The sequence below is a fragment of the Juglans microcarpa x Juglans regia genome, chromosome 2D (assembly GCF_004785595.1).
Source record: "Juglans microcarpa x Juglans regia isolate MS1-56 chromosome 2D, Jm3101_v1.0, whole genome shotgun sequence".
NCBI lineage: Eukaryota > Viridiplantae > Streptophyta > Magnoliopsida > Fagales > Juglandaceae > Juglans > Juglans microcarpa x Juglans regia.
Genome location: NC_054596.1, coordinates 6,845,830 through 6,867,977, shown reverse-complemented (window position 1 = coordinate 6,867,977; position 22,148 = coordinate 6,845,830). Strand labels below are relative to the sequence as shown.

Below are 22,148 nucleotides of genomic sequence, written 5' to 3'. Positions count from 1 at the left end.
TGTGGCCTCTTTGGCAATTCACGTGAGGGTGATCTTATAAGTTTTGTTTGCTTACATATCCATTCATTCTAAAATTTCTAGTGTAGGCTTTGTTTCACAAGGTTGTTTAAGTTGGTGTAATAAGGTTTTTAGTAATTGCTTTAGCTTAGAAAAAATGTAATAATTACTTTAGTTATTGTAGCTTAATGTTTTTGTTTTAAGGACATGGATTAATTCATAAGTGATGTGAATCCTTTATTGTTTATTTAAAAGGCTGTATTACACTCTTATGAACACTGCCATGCATTCAGCCATTGTCTTTAGGGTACGTATTATGGAATTATTCAGTACTTTGAGGGTTGTGTTACTGTTTTGTTGTTAGTACATACTCTACTCCAACTGGTGGCGGCGGCTTTAGTTACGGTAGTTCGATTTTGCATGTTAAGGAAATGGATTATTTCATTAGAGATGTCAATCCTTTCATGTTAATAAAGGGTCGTATTACTCTCTTACGAACACTGCTATGAATTCAGCTATTGTCTACAATGTATGTATTAGGGAGTTGCTCGGTAATTTGATGACTATTTTGCTGTTTTGCTGTTATTACATACTCTGCTGGTTGTGGTTTTCTGGATTATCATGCATATTTTCTGTTCATGCATTTTCATTTTCTTTGCTGCTGCATATGTGAAAAAACAAAACAACCTTGTTGTTTCACATGGATTTATCCTGAAGAATTCGCACATTGCATTACTTATTAGTACTATACAGATCCTATTTTCTGCAGTGTTATTTTTGGTCACATGCAGGGGTATATACCACTGATACTTCATGGCGTGGGACTTTTGAGATGTCACTAGTGAAACTGTTCTCAGCCTTCTTTTTTTCCCTCTATTAATCACATGCTGGTATCATATAATAGAAGAAAAGTTGTTAAGCTTGTTTAACCTGGTAGTTTGCCTGTTGGCGTTTTAGTAACAAGCATTAGAAGTTGAACATTTATGGTTTTTTTTTTTTAATTTATAAATTTTTTGATAGGTATTTATATCAAAATGTCAAAACTATACCAGAAGAGCCAAACTTGCTTAATTGTTTATTAAAGTCACATAGGGGCACAACCTACTAACACAAGGTCTATCATGAGGAGTAAAAAGGAGTAACTACCTTGAGAGGTGAAGGAAATCCAAGTAGAAGTAATACTAGAACAATTATGACTTGATGTGTAGACATAATGCATAAAGGGGTGCAAACCAAGCATATCTAAAATATACAATAGGAAATACCCAACTAGAAGGATGAAGAAAAAGAACACAAGCCAACGAAGTCTAGAAAGCTAAAGGAATTTAAGCTATTGTACGCTGCCATCTAAGCATAAAGAGAATTGAACATAATGGCCTTTAATTCTAACATTGCCCTCTAACAATATTCAAAGGTTTGAGCATTAAGTTACCCCAAATATACCACGTTAAACACAAAGAAACCATCCTCCAAACATCTAGATTGCTATGGCAACTAAGGGGATTTTACAAACCACCTGTTAGTCTCTCCTTCTTGGGAGACTCATTATCCGGAGTTATGTCAAAAAAGATTGCCAAGGGTTTGTTCTGATCACTTTCCCATTGTACTTGATTGTGGGGGTATTCATTAGGGTAGACTTTATTTTAAGTTTGAGAATATGTGGCTTGAAGTTGAGGGTTTTGTAGAAAAGGTGAGAAGCTGGTGGCATTCTTATCATTTTGTGGGGACTCCTAGCTTTATTCTGGCAAGTAAGCTCAAAGCTTTGAAGGCGGATTTGAAGAAGTGGAACAGGGAAGTATTTGGGAATGTAGAGCAGCAGAAAAAATCTCGTTGGGAGGAGCTACAAGCCTTGGAGGTTGAGGGGGAAAGTGAGGAGTCTTTGTTAAGAAAGAAAGAAGTGGTGTTAGAACTTGAGAGGGTACTTTTGATGGAAGAAATATCTTGGAGGTAGAAATTGAGAGTTCTATGGCTTAAAGAGGGGGATAAGTGCACCAGTTTCTTTCATAAAATGGCTAACTCTCATAGGCGTAACAATGCCATTGAGGTGATTAAAGCTGATAATAATGTGCTCTCTACACCTGATGAGATACAAGATCATGTTGTGCAGTTTTATAGTGCTCTCCTAACTGAGACGACGGATTGGAGACCTAAAATTGATGGCTTGAATTTTGAGGTTGTGGATTCTTTTACAGCAAGCTGGTTAGAGAGGCCGTTTGAAGAGTTTGAGGTGCATCGGGTGGTATGTGGGATGAGAAGAGACAAAGCTCCTGGCCCGGATGGGTTTTCAAGATTGTTTGGAGATTGTGAGAGAGGTGATGCAGGTTCTACAAGAGTTTTATGATTATCAAAAGTTTGAGAAGTCAATGAATGCCACATTTATTGCTCTAATCCCTAAGAGAGTGGGCGCTTCGGAGTTGAAGGATTTCCGTCCCATTAGTTTGGTAAGTGAGATTTATAAAGATAATTTCAAAGGCTTTGGCAAATCGAATGAGCAAGGTGATGGATAAGATTATTTCTAAGCCCCAAAATGCATTTGTTGGAGGCCGACAAATCATTGATTCTGTGCTGATTGCCAATGAGTGTTTAGATAGTCGGATGCGGGAAGGTGTTCCGGGAGTTTTTGGTAAGCTGGACATGGAAAAGGCATATGATCACATGAATTGAGATTTTCTCTTCTACATGCTCAGAAGATGTGGTTTTGGTGACAAGTGGTGTGGTTGGGTCAGATATTGTATTTCGACTTCTCGGTTTTAGTTAATGGGCAGCCATGTGGTTATCCTCAGAGTTCTAAAGGATTGAGACAGGGGGATCCGTTATCTCCACTTTTAGGCCTCGTTTGTTTTCAGGAAACATCTCATCTCATCTCACTTCATCATTACAACTTTTTCAAATCTCCACACAAAATAAAATAAACAATTCAACTTTTTCAAATCCCAAAACAAAAATAATATTAAAAAATATATTCTAACAATATTTTATTCAACTTTTTAACTTTAATCTCATCTCATCTCATCTCTGAAAACAAACGAGCCCTTAGTTGCTCTTGTTATGGAGGTTCTGAGCTGTATGGTGGAGGCCGTGGTAGGAGGAGGTTTTCTATCAGGTTTCTCGGTGGGAACTACTAATAATGGCTTCATTTCTATATCACATTTGCTTTTTGCTAATGATACTCTTATTTTTTGTGATGCTGTTGGTAAACAGATTCAAGCTTTGAGGGTAGTCTTCTTATGTTTTGAAGCCGTTTCCCGATTAAAGGTGAACTTGGGTAAATCGGAGATGGTTCCGGTGGGAGATGTGCATAATATTAACAATTTGGCAAAATTATTGGGGTGTAGAGTTGCTTATTTGCCCATGAAATATTTGGGTCTCTCGTTGGGGGCATCGTTCAAGGCAAAGTATATTTGGGATGGGGGTGGTTGAGAAGATTGAGAAAAGGTTTGTGGGGTGAAAAAGGTCGTATTTATCAAAAGGTGGTAGAATCACCCTTATAAAGAGTACTCTTTCTAATATCCCAACTTATTTTCTTTCATTATTTCCTTTACCAGTTGGAGTGGCTAATCGTATTGAAAAGTTGTTTAGAGCATTTTTGTGGGGTGGTTTGGGAGAGGAGAATAAGATTCCTTTAGTAAGTTGGAAGAAAGATTGCTTCCGATTGATGATGGAGGCTTGGGGGTTCGTAATTTGTGTATAAGGCATTGTTGGGGAAGTGGTTGTGGAGATATCAAAGGGAAGAGGAAGCATTGTGGATGGGGGGTGATTGTTCGGAAGTATGGGAGTGATTGGGGGGGCTGGTGCACTAAGGAGAGTAGGGGGACATATGGTGAGTTTATGGAATTTATTAGAAACTGATAATTTTGTGAAACAAGTTAAATTTGAGGTAGGTGATGGCTCAAGAGTTCGATTCTGGTTTTGTAGTGAGAATGCACTGTTTAGAGCTTTTCCGGTTGTTTTCAGGTTGGCTGTTAATCAACAGGCCTCAATCTCAGATTTGATGAGTTACTCTAATGGAGAGGTGCATTGGGATCTTAGATTTTTCAGACCTGTCCAGGATTGGGAAATTGAGGAGGTTCCTGATTTTTTCAGATTGTTGTATTCAGTGGATATTAGATGACATGAGAGGGATCAAATGTACTGGAGATATACAACGTCTAAAAAGTTCTTTGTTAGATCATATTATAAGATGTTGTCCGATCAGCGTTACATTTTTTTTCCTTGGAAGAGTATTTGGAAGGCTCATGTTCCGTCAAAGGTTGCATTTTTTTTTATGGACAGCAGCAATTGGGAATATTCAGACAATTGGGACTGACCTGGGTTATGCCAAAATCAGTGGTAGATTTACTCTCATGTTGGACTAGACTTCATACTTGCTCTCAAGTGGCAGTTGCATGGAAGATGATTCCTTTGTGCATTATGTGGTGCATTTGGTTGGAAAGAAATGACAGGTGTTTTAATAATAGGGAACGCAATGTAGAAGAACTCTGGAAATTTTACATGTGTTTTTGTTTAGATGGTTTTCAGCTATTGTACTTAATGGAGGGGCCATCCATGAGTTTTTGTCCTCGTTTTCCTAGTATTAGAATGTATTTAGGTGTTTCTTTTGTATACATCCTGTGTACATGAGGTTTGCCTATTGCATTTGATGAATTAAATTTTTACTTATAAAAAAATAAAAAGAAGTCCACCTTTTAGGGCATGACTCACACATCCTAAAGGTACGAAATATTTATACCTTTTGGCTAGACTTTTGGAGATGATTTAATACACACCATCTAATAAAAGTATAGGATGAAAACCCCTAACATCCATAACCCCAATTGTCTTGTGGATTAGGGCATTAAAGGTAGCATTAAGGCACTTCTCAAACTTGCCTTGTGCGTGATGAGATCCTATCCTCAATGCTACCTCTCGTCCTTAAATAGAATACTAGAGGTTAAAGAATGATAAAAACATCTCAGCTTTCCAATTGTTCATTGATTGAGCAAAGATGATGTTCCATTGTCTAGTGTCGTCGGAAAGCTGCCAAGAATTCACCACTGATGCCTCCCATGCATGGTAAATCCTATACATTGTTGGGAATGTAACTGCATATTGAATGGTTCAAACTCATTCTTGTTCATTCCAAAAAGGGACAGTCAACATTATATGATTCAAATATTGGGCAGACGAGAACCCATACTTGACAAAAAACGCTTTCATCAAACTTGTAACGTATTGGACCACAGAAACATTGATCGGATTAATTTATTACAAGGATATTGAATAGAATTCATAATTGATTTGCATGCGATAGGGTAGTAGCTGCAACCGGAGATGGATATGCAACAGCCATACACGTTAATCTTCTTGGTTGGTTACTTGGTCAGATTTGATCTTTCACTTGATCGTAACTTTGTCGTGGATGCCTGACTACCTAAGATGCAACCTTTTTGACAACACCTGTTAACTCATGCTCAGATGTCTACTATAACACAACGTATGACGAGAGAGAGAGGGCAAGAGAAGGGGGTGGGGGAAGGAGGGAGGGATTAGCTGTTGTTATCAACTTTTTTTCCCGTTGCCTGTTATCTTCCTAATTTCTGTTTCACAATGACCATTTTCAACATACTGGTGAAATATATTGTGCAGCTATACATGCTTGTATCCTTTATTTTATTTTATTGGTTAAATGGTGATAATTACCATTTTGTTTTTATTTTTCAGAATAACTTGGTACAGCTTTTGGAGATTGTGTTGGTAGATGGAATGGATAAAGAATCAGACACGTTGCTGCATTGTTCAGTAAATAGCCTGGCAGACTTGTTGCCGATGGTTAGCGGTAATTGTGGTGGCATTGATATGCATAATCATAATAAATGCAGCCTTCAAGGTATTTTTGTATTTTAACTTAATCATCTCTTGTGGTCATGTTATTGTGATTTGCATTGTAGTCTTGATGTGCTCTTCATATTTGTATTAAAAGGTATTAGTTGTTCACTAGAAGAGAAACTGGTTGATCGGCTACATATGACACTAGCTTCTGAGTGCATACAACCTGATAGGAAGACCTCTGGATTCATTGCACATGCTTCCCATCAAGATTTGAACAAGCTGATATTTCTGTCCCAGCATTGGGCTGTTGCTCATGTGGGATGCATATTGCGTCTGATTTTGCTCTGCAAAGAACTAATTGCAATCCCAGATATATCTGATGAGAAGATGGTGGGTACAGATTTTAGCAAGAGACTCTCATTCTGTTTGAGGATTTTGGCATTACTTGGAAATCTTGCAAAGGAAATTCCTTATGTTGAATATGATGCTCAATTGGTGCGTGCTGTTGCTTCTTTTGCTGATGTATTGCCGAGTTTGTTTAGACCTGCATTAGAATTTGTAAGTAGCCATGCTGCTGTTGAGGGTAGTTTTGAGAGCTTGATTCTATCGCTGTTGGAGGAGTTTCTTCAGCTTGTTCAGGTTATTTTCTGCAACAGCAGTGTTTTGCAGAATATTCAAACATGTATTGTCGCTTCTGTTTTGGACAATTTGGACTCTTCTGTATGGAGATACAACAATTCCATGGCTAACCCAAAGCCTCCACTAGCTTTTTTCCCTCGCAGTGTTCTTTACACATTGAAACTCATTCATGATATTGAGAGACAAACACATCAGGCTCTCAATTGGGAGGAGTTTGAAAAAGGAATTAGTGGTGGTTCTGCTGATTTGCTGATTGATTCTCCTTCTTGTCATATTCATTTTCAGAAGGTTCCTTTACTTAAGAGGTATACAGTTGAAGAATTATTGAAACTGGTATTCCCTCCAGCTAATCAGTGGGTGGACAATGTGATGCAGCTTATTTTTTTCCTTCATTCTGAAGGAGTAAAATTGAAGCCTAAAGTGGAGAGATCGTCTTCCAATTGTCCAAAAACTAGTTCCACCCCTGAACTTGAAAATTCAGTTTGCAATGAGGATGAAGCCCTTTTTGGTGACCTTTTTTCTGAAAGTGCTCGTTCTGTGGGATCTACAGATGGATATGATCAACCACCTGTTGCTATCAATTCTAGTTCCAGCCATAGCATCATTGCAATTCAAGCTGCTACAGAAATGTTAAGCTTTCTTGAGGCGAGCATATTCTCTCCTGAACGGCATCAATCCATGTATGAGGATGGCTGCAGACAGCTCAGCAGGAACCATATTGATATTTTGCTTTCCTTACTTAATTGTCAGGGCTGTTACTCTGAAGACAGGACTTCTGATGGTGGTGGCAGTTCACGTGAAGAGAAGAAAAAGGGGAATATTCATGAACTTTGCTTTGAACTGTTGCACAAACTTCTCACACGCCATGCTTTGTCTGATTCCCTTGAAGAGTACCTTGTTGAGAAAATTCTGAATGCTGAAAATGATACGTTTGTGTACAATGATCGGACTCTAAACTTGCTAGCTCACACTCTATTCTGTCGGGTGGGTTTGGCTGGAAGCCTGTTCAGAACCCAAATATATAGAGGATTTGTGGCTTTTGTTGTTGAGAAGGCAAATGCTGTTTGTTTAAAGTGTCATAACTTCAAGGAGCTTCTTCAGACCCTTCCCTCTATTTTTCATATTGAGATTCTTCTGATGGCATTCCACTTATCTTCTGAAGGAGAAAAGGCAACACTGGCGAACATAATATTTTCTTCCTTAAGAGCAATTGATGTTCCAACTTCAGGTCTTAACAGCACACAGTTGTCATGCTGGGCCTTGATAGTTTCGAGGTTGATTTTAGTGCTTCGTCATACGATATTTTATCCGCGTACTTGCCCTCCATCATTGCTTCTGGATTTGCGATCCAAGTTGAGGGAAGCACCCCATTCTGTATCACATCTGCATAATAACATCAATGGTCATATATCATCTTGGTCATCAGTTACACTGAATAATTTGGTCAGTTCATGCGTTGAAGAGCCTCCCATCAGTAGCTTGATCAATCAACTGATTGATATTACAGCCCTTCCTACTTCACCATATTGGGATCATGATGCCATCGATGGCTTATGCTTGAGTTGGAATGATATTTTTGTGACCTTCTCAAGGATACTGGGCTTCTGGAGAGGAAAAAAGGCTTCATCAATTGAGGATCTCATTGTTGAAAGATATGTTTTTGTTCTTTGTTGGGATTATCCTAGTATGAGCACTGCAGCAGACAATCTGATTCAATTGTTGGCTGGCCCTCAGGATTTGGACTTATCCGATATGGCGCATTTTTTCTTCTTTACCCACTCTTTTTTAGGGCACCACGATGCCTTTGGCCAGGACACTAATGTCCCTGGAGTAGTTGTTGGGCTGCTGCAGAAATTGTCTTCCATGCACATACCTGAAGAAATTGAGGAACTAGGCTGGGATTTCCTTAGAAATGGTTCTTGGTTGTCACTGATTCTCTCCTTACTTAATGTTGGCATATGGAGACACTGCATGAAAAATGCAATTCCTGGACCAAGTCCTGTATGGATCGAAAACACTTCTAGGGACAAGGAGTATATAACTTCTGCTGAAGGCCTGATTTGCTCCATTGTTGAAGCTGGTCAAGTTGAAATGCTGATCACTCTACTGACTTCCATGTTGGAAAGATATTTACAGGTCCATCAGAAAGCTTTCCTAGCCACAGTTGATAATAGCCAGAACAACGGTGATACTTTTTCACGTCTATTGCTTCTCAAGCATTCTGGATTCGACAAGTGTGTCCAAGATGAACTCCTTGAAAAGAGTCGCACTGATGCTTGTCAGCTGGAGCCTGTTCTTGATCTCTTATTGAAGTTAGATGCTACTGTTGATAAAAGGGATATTAGAATTTTATCCAGGGCCTACTGGGAATTTATGTTGCATGGTTTTCCCTTTAATCTTCAAACTCCTAGTGGGGTCCTTCTTTCTTGCATTCTTACCATTAGAGGGATCATTTACATTCTAGATGGGCTGCTCAGAATAAAAGATGTAAGAGGAAATATCCACCTGGAGACTCAGTTACTTGGTCAGATTCTTGATACGGTAATGACTGTCAAGTTTGATAGGATCTTTGGAAGCATTCATGCAAAGTGTGAAGCTATTTATCACAGCTTAAATGTGGGGCTCGAAGGGTCAGATGTTTCTAACTTATTTCTACTGAAGCACATTGAAGTTCTTTTAAGGGACATCAATGCCAGAGGAGTAGGTGATACTGATATCTATGAATTGGTAATTACAAAGGCTATTGATACAATTGATAGCCTCAGGAAAGACCCCTCGAAGTCTGTCATTTTCCAATTTTATCTTGGTGCAGAAGATGTATCCGAATGGGTGAAGGATCTTCATGGGTTGCAACATGGTGATTTGTTGGTTTTGATTGACTCACTAGATGACTGTTGCTCCGAATCAGTTAATATAAAGGCACTCTCTTTCTTTATTGATCTCTTATCAGGAGAGTTGTGTCCTGGTCTTAGACAAAAGATCCAAAATAAGTTCCTCAGCATGGATTTACTTCGCCTGTCTAAATGGTTGGAGAAAAGGCTTTTAGGTTGCATCATGGTGGATTCGGGTGTGGTTAACTGTGCAAAAGGAAGTTCTGTCTCTCTCAGAGAATCAACCATGAATTTTATTTTGTGCCTTGTATCTTCTCCTTCTGTGTTGCAATCAAGAGAACTGCAAAGTCATATTTTTGAAGCTGCGCTGGTTTCACTTGATACTGCATTTTTGCTATTTGATATTCAAGCAGCCAAGTCTTACTTTCATCTTGTTGTTCAACTTTCAAGAGGAGAGACGTCAATGAAATTGCTTTTAGAAAGGGCAGTAATGCTGATGGAGAAGCTGGCTGGTGAAGAACGTTTGCTTGCAGGGCTAAAGTTTCTGTTCGGCTTTCTTGGAACTGTCTTGACTGATTGTGGGTCTGGTAAGAATATGCCAGAGAGATCTACCAGAAAGTCTTTGTCTAGCAATACTCTTGGGATGGGATCTGTGGCTTCTAGGCTGATAGGATCAGGGAAGAATTCTGAGACCCTGGTTCTTTCTGCTAATCAAGAAGGGGTGTCCTCATCTCTTGAATGTGATGCAACATCTGTTGATGAAGATGAGGATGATGGGACTTCTGATGGTGAGGTGGCTAGCATAGACAAGGATGAGGAAGAGGATAGTAACAGCGAAAGGGCCCTTGCATCTAAAGTATGCACTTTTACATCCAGTGGCAGCAATTTCATGGAACAGCATTGGTATTTTTGCTATACATGTGATCTGACTGTATCAAAAGGTTGCTGCTCTGTCTGTGCAAAAGTTTGCCATCGTGGTCATCGTGTTGTTTATTCTCGCTCAAGTAGGTTTTTCTGTGATTGTGGAGCTGGTGGTGTTAGGGGTAGCAACTGTCAGTGCTTGAAGCCTCGCAAATTCACTGGAAGTAGTGTTACTCCTGTTCGAGGTTCTAGTAATTTTCAGTCCTTCTTACCCTTTACTGAGGATGGAGATCAGCTGCCAGATAGTGATTCAGATTTCGATGAAGATGTTAATACAGATGTTGATAATTCCCTCGGGTTATCTATTCCAAGAGAGCTTCAGGATAGGATTCCACTGCTACTAGAGGAGCTTGACATTGAGGGTCGGGTTCTTGGCCTTTGCTCATCCTCATTGCCTTCTATAATTAGCAGAAGAGACTCCAACCTTTCAAAAGATAAGAAATCAATTTGGGCGACGAGAAGGTACTTTCTTATGGCATCGATATCTTGCAGTTGAAAAAGGCATATAAAAGTGGATCACTGGACCTAAAAATAAAGGCTGACTATTCAAATGCCAAGGAGCTTAAATCACATTTAGCGAGTGGTTCTCTTGTCAAATCCTTGCTCAGTGTCAGTATTCGAGGTCGACTTGCTGTTGGAGAAGGTGACAAAGTTGCTATCTTTGATGTTGGGCAGTTAATTGGACAAGCAACCATTGCACCTGTAACAGCAGACAAGACAATTGTTAAGCCCCTCTCTAAGAATGCTGTTCGCTTTGAAATTGTCCATCTTGCTTTCAATTCAGTCATAGAGAACTATCTTGCTGTAGCTGGTTATGAAGATTGCCAGGTCCTCACTTTGAACCCTCGTGGTGAAGTGACTGACCGTCTTGCCATTGAACTAGCTCTGCAAGGTGCATATATCAGGCGGGTTGATTGGGTTCCAGGTTCTCAGGTTCAGTTAATGGTGGTAACCAACAGATTTATTAAAATATATGATCTGTCACAGGACAACATCAGTCCCTTGCACTACTTCACATTGCATGATGACATTATTGTGGATGCGACCCTTTATTTGGCTTCCCATGGGAAGATGTTTCTTATTGTTCTTTCAGAATGTGGCAGCTTATTCAGGCTTGAGTTGTCAGTGGAAGGTAATGTTGGGGCTACACCATTGAAGGAACTTGTATGTGTTCAGGATAAAGAAATTCATGCAAAGGGTTCCTCTTTGTACTTTTCATCAATGTATAAATTACTTTTCATATCGTACCAAGATGGGACAACATTGATTGGTCGGCTAAGTTCCAGTGCAACATCTTTAACTGAGGTATCTTCAGTGTATGAGGAGCAAGATGGTAAGTTGCGGCCTGCTGGACTTCATCGTTGGAAAGAGTTGCTGGTTGGCAGTGGGTTATTTGTTTGCTTCTCTAGTGTGAAATCCAATTCTGCACTTGCTATGTCCATGGGGCCTCATGAATTAATTGCACAAAACCTGCGCCATGCAGTGGGTTCAACCTCACCCATAGTTGGGGTTACTGCTTACAAGCCTTTATCCAAAGACAAAATCCATTGTCTTGTCCTACATGACGATGGAAGCCTTCAGATATACTCACACATCCCTGTTGGAGTTGATGCTGGTGCAATTGTGACATCAGAGAAGGTTAAAAAATTGGGTTCTGGTATCCTCAGCAATAAAGCTTATGCTGGTGAAAATCCTGAATTCCCACTTGATTTTTTTGAGAAAACAGTGTGCATTACAGCAGATGTGAAATTGGGCGGAGATGCTGTCCGAAATGGCGACTCTGATGCAGCTAAGCAGAGCTTATCATCTGAGGATGGCTATCTAGAGAGCCCCAGCCCTGCAGGATTTAAGGTTTTTTTTCTTTACAGTCTATTTATTGTGTTGTGTGTTTACCTATTTTCATCTGTGGTTTTTTATATTAGCTTCTTCTAGATCTCGTTCTTTCTCATATGGTGATAGACATAATTGACTTACAAGGGAGCATTCTGTAATATACTTTACTTCTTATGTTTGTAGCCTCCTTGTGTTATTATTGTTATACATTTACACAGTTACTCCATTATAATTTTTTTTTATTGGTAAACAAGATTTTATTGATTACAAGAATGGGCAAGACCCCAAGTAAAGCGTTTTAGTTTAGATAATTAGTTTATCGTTTATTAATTTGTTTTGTTTGATTGTGTGTGTGTGTGTGCACGCGCGTGTGTTGTGGGGGTGGGATGGTGTCGAAATATGTTAAAGTTGCTTGTGCAAGTGGTGCTACATTGTCTCGGGTAGGAGGTCATTGAAAATCGGAGAACCACGGGAGATACCTGTGACATCATTAGAAATATTGTGGTGATTATTTAGTTTGGAAAATAATGACTGGGGATACAACGTGTAGGGATGGGACACGGTGGTACTGCCATCTCTAGCCTCATTAAATTCATCTTCTTGTAGCTGACATGGTTTTAAGTCTCAAATGTGTTTCTATTCCAAAAGTGTCAAATTTGCTAAAATGGTATGTTGCTTATTGAATGGAATTAATTACCTTGAAAACAAATGGTGTGTGTCCCATGGCTGTCTTGAATCTGCCTCAGAGGGAGGTAAGTTGCCCAATTAGGTTGCCACTGATTTGGTTTTAACGGCTTTACTCATAAAAAGAGGCAAAAAAAATTTGCTGCTATTCTTAAGAGGGAAAATAAAATTTAATTTTAATAATAATTTATGGAGTTGGTTGGGACTAGGTATGCTCCCCAATCTCCTCTGGTGGGTTGGGTATTAGAAATCTGAGAATTTTTAATTGGGCATTACTTTGAAAAATGGATGTGGAGATATAATCTGGAACTGGAAGCCCTATGAAAGTCGGTGATTGCGTGCAAATATGGAGGTTTTGTGGGGGGATTGGTGCACTAGAGAGGTGAATGGGGCTCACAGAGTGGGAGTATGGAAGCGTATCAGGCGAGGATGGGTGGTTTTCACTCGAAACATAAGATTCGTTCTGTGTGAGGGCTCTAGGATTAAATTTTGGAGCGACTTATTGTGTGGAAACGATGCTCTAAAGGACCTATTCCCCTCTGTTTACCGGGTTGCATGTGAAAAGGAAGATTCAGTTGCTGATCTCATGGTGATATCGGGGGAGCAAGTTCAATGGAACATTAATTTCAATATGGCGGCTCAAGATTGGGAAGTGGGCAGCTTTGAGGATTTTTTTAGTTAATTGTATTCCACAAAACCAAGCAACCAGCGAGCTGATATGTTGTGGTGGATACTTGCAGGCAAAGGTACATTCTCGGTTCGCTCCTTCTATAAGACTCACACACTCGCCGAATAATTAGTTTCCATAGAGAAGGATTTGGCGACATAAGGTGCCTCTCAAAGCTGCATTTTTCACGTTGACAGCTTCCTTGGGTAAGATCTTGACAACAGATAACTTGAGGAAACGTAGGTGATCATAGAGGATTGGTGCTATATGTGTAAGAACTCCGGTGAGACTGTGGATCATCTCTTACTACACTGCGAGACTGCTAGAGTATTATGGAATGAAGTGTTCAGCGGATTAGACTTAGGCCTCGTTTGTTTTCGGATATGAGATGAGATGAGATAAAAGTTGAAAGTTGAATAAAATATTGTTAAATTCCACATCAAATCCAGATCAAATATGAACTCGTTGAATTCCTCCATGGCCAAAGAATGACTTGGTCAAATGGGCGGGTTTGGTCGAGATTGGATAGATTCTTAGTTTCTCATTCGTGGGAAGCTAAATATCCGGAAGTAAGTCAGAGAAGATTAGCTCGAGTCAGTTCAGATCATTATCCTATCCTTTTGGATTGTGGGGGTATTCATAGGGGGTGACGGTATTTCAAGTTTGAAAATATGTGGCTAACAGCAGATGGGTTTGTAGAGAGGGTTAGTAGTTGGTGGTCTTCATATCAGTTTTTTGGTACCCCAAGTTACATTCTTGCAAGCAAGTTGAAGGCATTGAAACAAGACTTGAAGAAGTGGAATTTGGAGGTGTTTGGTCATATTGACAACCAGAAGATTTCACTGTTAGAGGAACTGCAGGAACTTGAGAATAAAGAGTTTTTGGGAGATAATTCGGAGGAGGTGTTATTGAGGAAGGGATTGGTTATGGCAAACTTAGAGGGTCTTGCAATCGGAGGAGATTTCATGGCGTCAAAAATCCAGGGCACTTTGGTTGAAAGAAGGCGATAGGTGTACGAAGTTCTTTCACAAAGTGGCTAATTCACACCGGCGTAACAATGTCATAGAGTCACTTCAATCAGGCTCTTAGGTGATATCTTCTCCTTCCGAGCTAGAAAATCACATAGTACAGTATTATGAGTCCCTTCTCTCAGAATCGGTTACTTGGAGGCCAAAGCTTGGTGCTTTGCATTTTGAGGAAATTGATTCGCAGAGCGTGAGTATTTTGGAGAGACCTTTTGTTGAAGAAGAGATCCACAAGGTCATATCCGGCATGGCAAAGGATAAAGCGCCGGGGCCGGATGGCTTTTCAATGGGGTTCTTTCAAACTTGTTGGGATATTGTAAAAGGTGATGTTATGCAGGTTTTTAACGAATTTCACTCCTTTCAGAAGTTTGAAAAGTCCATTAATACGACCTTTATTGCTCTTATTCCTAAGAAACATGGGGCTTCAACTATTGAAGATTTTCGGCCTATAAGCCTGATTAGTAGCGTTTATAAGATAATCTCGAAAGTTCTTGCTAACCGGCTTAGTCCGGTGTTAGAACATATTATCTCCAAGTCCCAAAATGCATTTATTCGTAGTAGACAAATTCTTGACTCAGTACTTGTTGCAAATGAGTGCTTGGATTACAAGTTACGGGAGGGAGGTTCAGGTGTTCTGTGCAAGCTTGATATGGAAAAGGCCTATGACCATGTGAATTGGGAATTCCTTTTATATGTGCTTGAGAGATGTGGTTTTGGGGTTAGGTGGATTACATGGATGCGTCATTGTATTTCAACTACCCGATTCTCAATTCTGGTTAATGGTACACCTGCTGGTTTTTTTGCTAGTTCAAGGGGTCTAGGGCAGGGAGATCCTTTATCTCCTCTTTTATTTGTCATAGTTATGGAGGCTTTGAGTAGGATGGTGCAGGCTGTTGTTGGGGGAGGTTTCTTATCGGGTTTTCAAGTGGGCAATGGTGATGGTGGCACTATTGTCATATCACATCTTCTTTTTGCAGATGACACATTAGTTTTTTGTGAAGAGCCAGATCCAAACGTTAAGAGCATTGTTACTTTGCTTTGAGGCAGTGTCGGGACTAAAGGTGAATTTGGGCAAGTCTGAGATGGTTCCTGTGGGTGTGGTTTCTAATATTCTCAAGTTAGCTAGTCTCCTGGATTGTAAGGTGTCCTCTTTTCCAATGAAATACTTGGGTCTCCCCTTGGGAGCAACTTTCAAGAATAAAGCTATACGGGATGGGATAGTGGAGAAGATAGAGAAAAGACTGGCTGGTTGGAAATGGGTGTACTTATCGAAGGGGGGCCGTCTCACTCTTATCAAGAGTACTCTTACTAATCTTTCCACTTATTTTTTTATATTTGTTTACTATGCCTGTAGGGGTGGTGAACAGGGTGGAGAAACTCTTTAGGGTGTTCCTATGGGGTGGAATGGGGGAGGAGAAGAAATTTCATTTGGTTAGATGGGAGACTGTATACGCCTCAGTTGTGAATAGGGGGTTGGGTGTTTGTAATTTGAGAACTTTCAATAAAGCTTTATTGGGAAAATGGCTATGGAGATATCATTTGGATGGGGGGTCATTGTGGAGGGACACTATTGATGCTAGACATGGTGTCGCTTGGGGTGGTTGGTGTTCTACGGAAGTAAGTGGGGGCTATAGGGTGGGTTTATGGAAGTATATAAGGAAGGGGTGGCCATGTTTTGTAAATCAAGTTCGCTTTACAGTTGGTGAGGGCAGTCACATCAGATTTTGGAGGGATGTGTGGTGTGGAGTCCAGGCTTTGGAAAGGGTTTTTCCGGCCTTATACCGTATTGCAGCTGATAGGGAAGTTTCAGTGGCTGACGTGCGTATTTTCTCTCATGGTGTGCATATGTGGAATATTCTTTTTAATAGGGATTTACATGATTGGGAATTATCTATTGTTTCAGAATTTTTCAGCTTATTATATTCCACGGAGAACTCATTGACACAGCGATATAGTTTGAAGTGGAGGTCTAATAACCATAAGTTATGTACAGTCAAGGCGTATTATAGCATCTTGACAACACAACTTGAGACTACTCCGTTCCCTTGGAAGAATATTTGGAGGTCTTGTGTGCCCCCTAGAGTAGCTTTCTTCGTTTGGAGTGCAGCTCTTGGGAAGATATTGACCACAGACAACTTGAGGAAGAGAGGATGTGTAGTATTGGACTGGTGCTACTTGTATAAGAAGAATGGAGAATCTGTGGACCATCTATTACTACACTGTGAGGTAACAAGAGTGTTGTGGGATGAGATCTTTTTGAGGGTTGATATTGCCTGGGTTATGCCCACTCATTCCACCTTCAAATTTCACCTTTGAGCACGTGCTACTCTCTCTGAAGACTAATAATTTTTCACCCAGCCTTGGCTGAAGTCTGAACTCAAAGCGAGGAGAGACCAAATCGGAGCCTAGTCAAGAAAACTCGGATTTGGGGAAAGAGGGTAACATGGGTGGATGTGGAGATTGAGAGTAAAGGGTTTGTTAGTTTGCGTGGGAGTTGGTGGGGACTTATTTTTAAATTCAGCGATAGAGAGGGAGAGAGAGTTTTGGATAGAAAGTACTGTTAACTTTACTTATTTTATTTTTGCTATTGTGTACTTGAGAAATCGACTAGTCATAGAAAGGCAATGCTTTTATGCATATTTTCATATCCAGAATGTCCCATAGATAGGGCCTGGGCACTGAGATTATTGATAGGCTTCAGGTTCCTGTTGCTGAGAACTATATGGTACTGCCTGAATCCAGGAAGCATGGACACTTTAGAATAGCTGCTTTACTCATATGATGTGTATCTGATGAGGATGATGTGGTATACATAACTATAAATAACAATTTTTGTGGATGTGCTATGGATACAGCATGATATAATCTGTATATGGCATGTGTACGCTATTTTAAAATGTGGACCTAGTATTTTAGAAGCATTTCAACTTTCTAAAAAAAATTCAATTTCTATGAATATCAAACATGGATCGTCGATCGTGTATTCTTTTGGTGTTTTATGTTAATTAGTTATTGTATAAAATACTTTGGAGCAAATTCAGAACTTTTTTGTGCACTCTTTGTTGCTTTGGTTTTCTGCTTTAGTGATTAATGGAGCTTCTATTCATGATTTTCTGTTGTCGCTTTCTGTTTCTTAAGCCCATTAGTGATTTAATCATAATTTTGATGATGTTGACACCGATGAGGATGCATTGGTTAATTTTTTGATCTTTTTCCCTGTCAAGTATAGTACATTTTGGGTGGAATTCTATATGTATTCTTGTTTGATTTATTTGTATGTTCTCAGCTGTCTCAAACTTCTCTAATTGTAATGTTCCTGTTTTCACAGATATCTGTCTTCAATTCAAACCCTGATATAGTCATGGTTGGTTTTCGTGTGCATGTGGGTAATACTTCAGCAAGCCATATTCCTTCTGATATTACTATCTTCCAGAGGGTTGTTAAACTAGATGAGGGCATGCGTTCTTGGTATGATATACCATTTACGGTTGCTGAATCACTCCTTGCTGATGAAGAATTTACAATCTCTGTTGGACCAACCTTCAGTGGCTCTGCTCTGCCTAGAATAGACTCGCTGGAAGTATATGGTCGAGCTAAAGATGAATTTGGTTGGAAAGAGAAAATGGACGCAGTTTTGGATATGGAAGCTCGAGCGCTTGGTTCCAATTCCTCAGTTGCAGCATCTGGTAAAAAGCGCCGATCAATGCAGTCTGCTTCTATTCAGGAGCAGGTCATATCAGATGGTCTTAAGCTTCTATCTAGATTTTATTCATTGTGTAGTTCACAAGGATGCTCAAAGGATGAGGAAGTAAAACTGGAGCTGGGCAAACTCAAGTGCAGGCAGTTACTAGAAACAATTTTTGAAAGTGACAGGGAACCCTTGTTGCAGGCTGCTGCTTGCCGTGTTTTGCAAGCTGTATTCCCCAAAAAAGAGTTATACTACCAAGTACTACTAAATTTCAATTTTTTATGTGTAAACTTTTTTCTATCTTTTTGTCTCTGAATGTAAATGCTTTATATTAAGATGCACGAGCATCTTTCAATCTAACTGAAGCTTCTGACTCAGGTTAAGGACACCATGCGTCTCCTTGGGGTGGTGAAATCTGCCTCTGCACTTTCTTCAAGGCTTGGGATTGGTGGTACTACAGGAAAGTGGATTATTGAAGAATTTACAGCCCAGATGCGTGCAGTCTCCAAGATTGCATTGCAGCGTCGGTCTAATTTGGCTACTTTTCTAGAGATGAATGGTATCGTTACGTTCCTAATCCACCATTCGTTGATTTGGCTTTCCATCTCCATTTATTTATGTTCCTCAAACTTACACTAGATATCTGTTGAAATATTTGTAATGGTTATGCTATATATTACCGGAGTTTTACTTATAAAAAAATATATATTACCTGAGTTTAATATTGGACTGAAGCAGGGCATGGTGTGATGTTATTGGTTTGCTGACCGTAGAAAGATGATGTTTTCGGTGGTGTTCCTAGGTGGTTTGTAACGATGCAGGGAAAACTTTAGCTAGATCTGTGCTATAACCCTGAAAAGACTAATAAATTTCAATTTTTACTAGAATTACTTATAAAACCCTTTTTTCCCTAGTAAGTAGCTAGTGTGAAACTTAGCGCCCATGACTACCTTTATAACTCATGATTTATGGTTTTTCTCAATGTGAGATTGGGTTATTACAAACTCTCTCTCTTAAATTCCTGATCTTCTCATCAAGGCCATGTCATAGTGCTACAATATTACATGACTAGCCTTACTGATAAAAAAAAAATATTACATGACTAGCCTTAGTAGGTAGTTCTGATACCATATGTAACCACTTAGGGAAAGTGTTAGTCGCATTTGCATTACAACCCCGAAGAAACTAGTCAATTTGAAGTTTCCTCAGAATTGCTTATATAAAGTCCAATTTCAACTAGCAAGTAGCCAATGTGACTTCACATCCATGGCTCTCTATATAACTTATTATGAATTATTTTTTACCAATGTGAGACTTGGGTGTTATAGCCTTTCTGATTTGTCCAAATGGAATTCTTTTAAAATGGAGTCAGTGACTCCATATATTGACGGCGAGGGAGGCGATCCCGTCGGAGGTGGCGGTGGGTTCGTCAGAGAGTTCTGGGGCGACGGTGTTGGTGTCGGAGGAGGAGGCAGAAACCTTGCCGAATCTATGTAGCCGTTCCTTCGCCGGAATATGCTTTGAAGCACAATCTCTCGGCTTCCCTAACGCCGGCGACTCACGTGACGGTAACCCCAGTTTTGATTTTTCAAGAAAAGCTTTCACCCAAGGTTGCCTTAGGCCCTGCGCAAACTTTGACAGAACTCGAGGAGTGCTTGGATGGGCCACCACCCTTTGTGGTGGCATAGATGTTGTCGCCGGTACCCTCTGTGGACTCTGTGGGGGTGACGACAACCACAAAGTTGTTATCCCAAGTGACAGCAACTCCCGAGGTTGTCTTTGGCCCTGTGCAAAGTTTGTTGGAACTCGGGGAGCCCTTGGATGGGCCTCCACCCATTGTGGTGGCTAAGGTAATGTCGCCGGTACCCTTTGTCCCTATGCCTGAATTTTTGGTGGAGGACTCTCTACCGGAATTGGTAGTTTCTTCGGGATTGAAGATGGTAGAAGATGCTGGCACCTTGGTTTTGTTTTCTGATAACAGGGAGGGGGAAGTTGAACCAACTCCAATCTTCTCTTTTCATCCCAATGTGTCTGACTGGGTTATACAGAGAGCAATGGATATTAAGCATATGGTAGGAATCTCTATGGGGGTTTTGAAGCTGAATTTATGGCCCTTCTTACAGCTGTAGAGGCTGTGAATGCCCAATCCAAGTCCGATCAATTTGTGGCTTTGGTAAAAAAAAAGGGACAGAGAGCTCAGAAGGCTTGATTGGGCTATGAAAGAGGATGGAGGTGAGAAGAGCTCTACTCGGGAGCGTAGCAAGGGGAAGGGTAAAACGGTTGTTCCATGAAGCCAAAAATAATATCATGGAACGTGAGGGGGCTGCATGATCCTAATAAGCGGCTCCAAGTCAGAAATTTACTTCGCCAATGGAAAGGGGATATTATTTGCTTACAAGAGACTAAGTTGGAAGCTATCACAAGACAAGTAGTTCGAAGCTTATGGAGAGGGTAACATGTTGGGTGGTCTTATCTACCTTCAAGAGGAGCTTCCGGGGGAGTTCTCATTATGTTTGATGCAAGGGTGGTGGAAATGGTAGATGAGTGTGTGGGTGATTTCTCGGTTGCATGCTCCTTTGTTACTCTTGAAGACGGCTTCAAATGGGCCTTTGCTGGTGTTTACGGCCCAAATGTTGATTCTAAGAGAAGTTTTTTGTGGGAAGAACTGGCGGGGTCATTAGTTGGTGGGATCTACCAAGTTGCATCGGAGGGGACTTTAACACTTCGCGCTTTCCAAGCGAAAGGTCGGGAACTCTCCACATCACTCCTGCTATGAGGGATTTTTTTGATTTCATTTCAGAACTGGAGCTCATGGATATTCCACTATCAGGAGGCACGTTTACCTGGTCCAATAACCGTGATGTTCCTTCTTGGTCAAGGATCGATAGATTTCTGCTTACCTCCGATTGGGAGTCTCATTTCCCGGATGTAGCTCAAAGAAGATTACCCCGTTTATGTTCCGATCACTTCCCCATCATTTTAGATTGTGGAGGCATCCAAGGGGGTAGAAGGTATTTCAAATTTGAACATATGTGGCTTAAAACTGACGGTTTTGTAGACATGGTCAAACAATGGTGGACTTCCTATAGTTTTCAAGGCTCTCCAACCTTTATTATAGCGAAAAAGTTGAAAGCGCTGAAACAGGACCTGAAGCAGTGGAATGAGCAAGTTTTCGGTATGTGTTTCAGCATAAGCGCTCTCTTATTGAGGAATAACAGGGTCTGGAAGGTGAGGAGGAGGCCAGAATCCTCTCTGAACTTGAGAAAATTCGTAAAAGCCAGGTAGTTGCTGATCTTGAAAGGGTTACTTTGATGGAGGTGATTTCTTGGAGACAGAAATCAAGGGTACTCTGGATTAAGGAAGGGGATAAATGCACGAAATTCTTCTATAGGATGGCTAACTCTCACAGGAGGAACAATGCTATTGATACACTGATGGTAGATGGGGTAGCTTCTTCGGATCAGATGGTTATCAAGAACCACATTGAACATTACTATCAACAACTATTGTCTGAAGAGCATAATTGGAGACCGAGAGTGGATGGTTTGTCTTTTTCCACTTTAGACCAGCAATGCGCAAGGTGGCTAGAAAGGCGTTTTACAGAAGAGGAAGTGGGTAGTGTTATCAGAGGTATGGCAAGTGGTAAGGCTCCCGGTCCGGATGGCTTTACTTTGGGTTTCTTTCAAGTTTGTTGGGAGGTGGTCAAGGAGGACATCATGCAAGTTTTTCTTGATTTTCATTCTAATGCTAGATTTGAAAAGAGTCTCAATGCCACCTTTTTAGCCCTTATTCCTAAAAAGGTGGGGTCTACGGGTGTGAGAGACTTTCGCCCCATTAGTCTTGTGAATGGGATGTATAAGATTATATCCAAAGTGTTAGCAAATAGACTAAGCTCGGTGGTGGAAAGACTTGTTTCGAAACCGCAAAATGCGTTTGTCAAAGGTAGACGAATTCTTGACTCGGTTCTTATTGCAAATGAAGTCTTGGATGGTCGATTGAAGTCTAGAGAACCTGGGCTGCTATGCAAGTTAGACATGGAGAAAGCATATGACCAT

The 22,148-nt window shown here is 40.4% G+C and overlaps 1 protein-coding gene and 1 long non-coding RNA gene across 2 annotated transcripts in view; both read left to right on the top strand.

Moving 5' to 3' along the window:
- Positions 1–22,148, top strand: part of LOC121248204 (auxin transport protein BIG) — a 38,518-nt gene that overhangs the window by 870 nt on the left and 15,500 nt on the right. The window contains 5 exon segments of the mRNA XM_041146595.1: positions 5,698–5,863; positions 5,957–10,639; positions 10,642–12,047; positions 17,734–18,351; positions 18,472–18,652. Of these exon segments, the coding sequence (XP_041002529.1) occupies positions 5,698–5,863; positions 5,957–10,639; positions 10,642–12,047; positions 17,734–18,351; positions 18,472–18,652 (7,054 nt within the window).
- Positions 2–4,664, top strand: LOC121248206. The gene is made up of 2 exons (XR_005937408.1): positions 2–2,240; positions 3,913–4,664. It is a non-coding gene; the product is annotated as an uncharacterized LOC121248206 (long non-coding RNA).